The sequence below is a fragment of the Sinocyclocheilus anshuiensis genome, unplaced genomic scaffold, assembly GCF_001515605.1.
Source record: "Sinocyclocheilus anshuiensis isolate Anshui unplaced genomic scaffold, SAMN03320099.WGS_v1.1 scaffold850, whole genome shotgun sequence".
Lineage (NCBI taxonomy): Eukaryota > Metazoa > Chordata > Actinopteri > Cypriniformes > Cyprinidae > Sinocyclocheilus > Sinocyclocheilus anshuiensis.
The window spans coordinates 2,124,409-2,130,432 of NW_015537937.1; the positions used below are offsets into that span (position 1 = coordinate 2,124,409).

A 6,024-nucleotide genomic window follows, 5' to 3' on the forward strand; every position below is an offset into this window, starting at 1 on the left:
GACTAGACACAAATCCAGCATAAAGACATGTCAAAGTCAAACCCACTAAATTCCATAAGGAATCTCAGAGATCCTTATCCTGTCATCCAGGAGAGCCTGTGGGGAAATGGAATCCCGTCTTCATTGGCCAGCGGGCTGATTTGATGTAACATCCTGTGTAGGATCGCGGCGGCAGCGGCAGACGAACCCGATGCCCTGCAGATGGTGCCTTCGCTCGCTCGTTCGCTCGCGCGCCCGCCCCGTTCCGCCTCGCACTCGACCGAACGCGAGCGCACAGACGCGTCTCCGAAGTGTGCGCTCCCGTGAGCTCGTCATTCCTCCCTCTCCGCTCCGTCATCTCTCACCGTTTTAATTCAGGCTGTTGCCACTGAATAAGACACTGCGCTTGGGAGCGAACCGGTGCGCTTTTGGAAACGGGAGGCTTCGCTGTGGGCGCGTTTATCCGCTGCTCTTCGCCCTTGGATTTGATTCGCACATCAAGCTTCTTTCTTCTGTCCAGAATGGGTTTTGTCGTGCTGGTGCTTCTGTGCGCTCTCACCGGGCTGGTGTTCGGGGACAGTAAACCCAAGACATGCTCGGACATCAGGCACTTCTACAACAGCAAGGGGTTCAATCTGAACGGAGTCCCGCAAACAGTAATATCCGGTAGGTGAACCATTCAAACCTTAATTTCAGCGTGAATGACAGTTGCGATGAAGACACTGGATAGTCTACAAAGACTAACTTTAATGCAAGTAGTTACTGTGCGATTCAAATGCATTACCATCTTATGTTATCAGCAGGCAAGACAAATTTCATACACAACACAATGATATAGTATTTCAAAGTGTAGTAATACAGATACATATTTCAATATTTAATGCATAATCATAATTGAGCCCATTAACAGAAGTAAAGTTTAGAAAATAATTCCTACTGGTTGTCAAGTGATATGATAACTATAGGTTATTGGTAAGTTATATATACAGTGTGTGTGTGTGTGTGTGAGTGTGTTATATATATATATATATAATGTCACATACATATATATATAATGTCACACATGTTTTAGAAGGCTTTGACTGATAAATATAATCAACTGATAACATAAAGGAATAATAATAATAATAACTATTATTAAATATAATAATAAATAATAAATAATATAACTATAAAGGAATCTTGCCTAAAAATCTGGCATGTTTATACCTTTTCTTCTCTCTGAAAAGCCTCTTATGCATAAGACCTGTTCGTTCATCTCACTGTCTGTCACAGACCCCTGTACTGCACATATGTGACACTTCCACAGGTCTTTGGACTTCATAATAATTTTCCATGACCCAGGATTCCATAACAGTTTTCCAGACTGTTTCTTCTGCTGTCAGCTGGTTTGAATGTGTGGCATAGTTACAGAGATTTACTGGTGATTATGAGCTTTCTGCAGTCTCTGATGGTGTGTGTGTGTGTGTGTGTGTCAGGGTGGAGTGTCATTCACAGTTGCTCCATGAAGGTAGAGTTTTCACTTTTGATTTTTGAGTTGAAGAGCTGAAACCTCAGTGGGTGTGCTGTGTAGTAGAGCTGTAGTGATTTCACACGCACAGAAGACCTTGATTTCTCTTTGTTTCATTGAATTTTTCTATCACCCTAGATTGCTCTACTGTGCTGCAGCCGGAATGTATTTTTACCCATCATCCTTTTGCGTATGACGCACGAGCTGATCCCGGTCAGTATTCCCTAATGATCAGAAAGTGTCCTCCATTTAGAAGATTAACAGAGGTGAAAATCAGACGTTAGCGACTGTACATTAATGTGATGGAGTTATTATCCTCATAAACATGTACAACACGTCCAGACGCATTCAATCAGAGTGATGCATCATTGCGATCAGGCATGTTAACACCGCTGTGTTTAGACAGCACGCTCTAACGTGTCTAAGTGATGACGATCAAGCCCCTATCCCTAACTTCTCATCCATATGGATAATGAGATTTAATTAAAAGTAATTGTTTTAGAGTCAAGAGTTTCCCCTAGGAAATGTTCTGCAATTACACTGCAGAGATCTTTCTTGGGTTCTCCACTCAAGAGCTGACATACTTGTCCTCCCATGCGTAAAACTGCGGGAATCTGATTTTGGTTTTTGTGAATATTAAAGTTGCATGACTGTTGTCAGCTGTCTGGACGGGAATTCTGGACACAAACTCGGATCTTCTTTAGCGGTTTCTGTGACATTAATGGATCCACCCATTTTTCTGACTCTTCTCGCTCTTTTTCCACTCTTTTCTCTCCTGCTGCTAGTCGATGATCAGCATTAACCTTAGATGGATGAATTTCATTGGAGATGTGGCTTTAATTTTTGATGGGAAAAGTCTTAAAAGCTTCGTTTGAATTTCTAAGGCTTGATTTGAACATTCAGCAGGATTGTATATCATCTTTCGCTCTGACTCATCTGAGATTAACTTGACACCAACCCTGTGAGGGAAATGTTTTGGCCTTTGGTTGTGTTTGTGAGTGTGTGTGTTTATGTTTATCGTGTTTTATCTAGTAGAACATTGCAAAGCTCATCTAAAAGCAGCTGTCTTCTATCAGGCCCCATGCGTTCTGTTTTACTCATAACTGAGTAATCATATTCCCCTGGTGATTCGGAGAGGGGATCCCACCTCGGTGAACTGTGGCACACCCTGCTAATGGCCCGAACAAGCTGAGCAACCCACACCAGAGCCTGAGGTTACAACAATACACAACGATAATCTCTTCTTGACCTTATTTCAAGAATGATTCAGTGACAGATCAGGTCAAGATGGCTCCTGTCAGTACTTATCAGGCTCATATCAAGAATCATTTTAGGAAAGCAAGCCAAGTTCATCTCACCTTTGTCCCAGTGTACTTTCTTATTTTCCTTTTTCTCACTCTTCTTGTGTAGTAGAAATTACACCCAATTTAAAGACTGTCATCTTGTAGAATCTTTCAAACTGTTTCGATGCAACAAAAAACAGTTAAGAAGCATTATTGTCCAGTATGCTCCAATCATATATCACATTAATTGTACTTATCAGATCAGATTAGAGGCCAGTCACTATAGGTATAACAAATTGTCAATCCTTAATATATGGGTTATGTTATTATTATTATTATTATTTTTTTTTAAAGCAACCGGGGTTAGAGATGTGGCATTGTAGTCAGTGCAAGTAGCATATTGAGTCATGGTGCTCATGTGGCATACCTGGGTTTGAGTCCAGCCATGCAAAATGGTTTCAATTAATTATTTATTATAAATTAGTAATATTAATCATGAAAATATATTTATATGTACATTTTATGTATAAATATAAACGACATAATTTTATAAATATTTTTCAATGTAGCTAGCCCTGTATCATCATTATTATTATTATTATTATTATTATTATTATTATTTATTCATTGATTGATTGATTTTTTAAAATAATTGTATAATTTATGATTTTGTATGAAAACAAAAAATATTTATTTATTTATTTATTTACCAACTCAATAATAAAATTAGAATAAAACACGACTGCAACCTGTAGCATCTGAAACTAAATTGAACCTGATAACGACGTGTAGCGCCCCCTAGCTGTAACTGTAGAGTATGCAGTGGTCATAAAGCAGCTGTCATTAGTCATGTTTTAAGTCATGGACACAGGCCAGCATGAAAGCACTAATGAGGTCTCTGAGCCGTGGCGTCCCATTGGATAACGGCTGCTGGTGCATCTGCTGGAGGCAAATAACGGTCGCTCGAAGTGAAATGGAACTTCTTTGTGCATTAATATTTCAATATTTAAGTTGAGCACATTTGCTATAGGGCATAGTTCCGATTTTTGTTTTATTATTCATTCTGTGCACTTGTGTGTGTGTGTGCATTCAGAATGCTTTGCATTTTGTATTGATTTGTTGTAAGTGTGTATTGATTTTGCATGCATTGATTTTAAATGTTTGTTGGGGTCACACAACATGCTTTCACAATAGATTTGTGCGTTTATCTTCCAATCCATAGCAGGATGCATTGAGGATGGGGTATTCCTATGCACACACACATAGACACAGAGTGAAGTGTTTATAGTGCTGATGCAGTAGATGTTGAAGGCATTAAGCTGTAATCTGCCCTCTGGAGCCTGAAACTCGCCACATAGTGTTTGATGTCATGCAGAGCTGGGGAACTGCTCGGCACACTGCAGCAGTGAAGGGAAAAAAAGATACAGGGAAGGAGGAAGAGAAAACTGATATTGAGATTCTCATTCCAATCTGTTGCTTCTTCTGTCACTTTAAACAAGAAAAACAGATGGTTGGACTTTAGAAGTACTGGTGTTTTAATAAAATATCTATTGATGTGTTGTTTCCTCCTTGATGCTGAAAAGATTCTTACAGCTTATAAGCATATGTTGTGCTTTGGATGGTGATGTGCTGAATAAATCACCCCAAAATTGAAAATTGACATAATTTACTCAACTCATGTTGTTTCAAGCTTGCATGACTTACTTTCGGTTGCTTTTTTCAATGCAATTACAATTAAAGAAATAGTTGAATGTACTCACTATTTGAACGATGATTTTGAACAAAACTGAACTTTTTGGAATAAACTATACTTTTAACTAACTTAACCAGCAAGACATGTTTAGACTGCTAAGGTTTGCTTGGGATCATCTATCTCTAACCAGACTGAACCAGCTTGAACTTGTGTGGACCAACTACACTGGTCTTTTCAGCAGGGCTGATCACTTATCAGAGATTTGCCTTGAGTGTAATTGTCCTGTTTTTGGTGGATCCTGATTTTTTGGGTAATTGGTAAAACATAAAACTGTGTGTCTATACAAGACATTGGCCTCTCTCCCAGGATGTGATCCGCAGCTGAATATGATACTTATGAAATCAGATAACGCCAGCACAGAGCTGTGATGTAAATCTGCAATCCGGAGCGAGACCTATTGAATTATCTAGCCACTAAATATGACAAATAACTGACTCAGATTGTAATACATGCAGTGTAATGTAGTTCTCAGCCTTCCTGTGAGTGAAGGACTCACGGCCCTCCCAGAGGAGAGCGAAAGGAGATGTGATGGACCAAGGTGACCTTTAGACGAAGACATTTTTGATGGATTTGCTATTGTGTGACATCCTTTGAAGGAAGAGAGAGCGAGACAGACAGAGAGAGACGGAGGTCACATTACCCCATAGCTGCTACCTGTGTATATACATGCCATAACCTGATATATCCAAGGTCCAAAATTAGCTTTTTTACCATAACTGTTAAAGCCAAGTGAATTTAGAGCATTTTTTTTTGTTGACTTTAACATGTTTCTTTTATTTTAGACACATGTGCTGTGTAGCACTTGAATGTTTTGACAGTTTGTTTCATCCCAGTGAAGTTAAATTTACCATGACTCTGAGAAAAAGAGTTACGCTGTGTTTTCTGGAAAACAGTTTAATCTTTATAATCCTAAACACATTTCCAACTAGCCATGATGATTCATTGTAAGGTATTGCAAGTATACACATACTGGTTCAGACCAGGGCTTTGGCTGCTTAGCTTAGCTAGATTGGTAGATTCTGTAACTTCACCTACACTTGGCTTGTTTAATACGAAGGTACAATTTCTGTTCCTAAAGCCAACATATTGAGCATTGCACATTTTCCCTTTCAGTTTTCAGTAGCTACATTTACATGCACCCAAATAATCCATTAGTAATCGGATTAAAAAGCTTTAATGTAAGTACCTTAATCAAGCCGACTGAACTTGATCTGAATGAAAATATGATCGGTTTGAAAGGAGTGGTGTAGACCTTAAAATAACCCAATCAACAGGGGGGAAAAGTAGGTAAATGCCTAAATCTGACTGTTTTCATTGTGTCATTTTTGCAGTGGTTTTCTCTGGTTCTGAACGGTGATTGCGCTGAAATTCTCTTTAAAGTTGGGGTATGTATTTTTTCAAAAATGCTTTAGAAAACTGAGTCGGGCCGAGTGCCAAAACAAACTTGTAGCCAATCAGCAGCAAGGGGCGTGTCTACTCATGATGTGGAGGAGAGAGCG

The 6,024-nt window shown here is 39.2% G+C and overlaps 1 protein-coding gene across 1 annotated transcript in view; it reads left to right on the forward strand.

Moving 5' to 3' along the window:
* Nucleotides 1–500: 500 nt before the first annotated feature.
* The window catches only part of gpc1b (glypican 1b), an 84,939-nt gene continuing 79,415 nt past the window's right edge, over nucleotides 501–6,024 (forward strand). Inside the window, exon 1 of the mRNA XM_016449337.1 lies at nucleotides 501–645. Within this exon, the coding sequence (XP_016304823.1) occupies nucleotides 501–645 (145 nt within the window). The remainder of the gene's footprint in view (nucleotides 646–6,024) is intronic.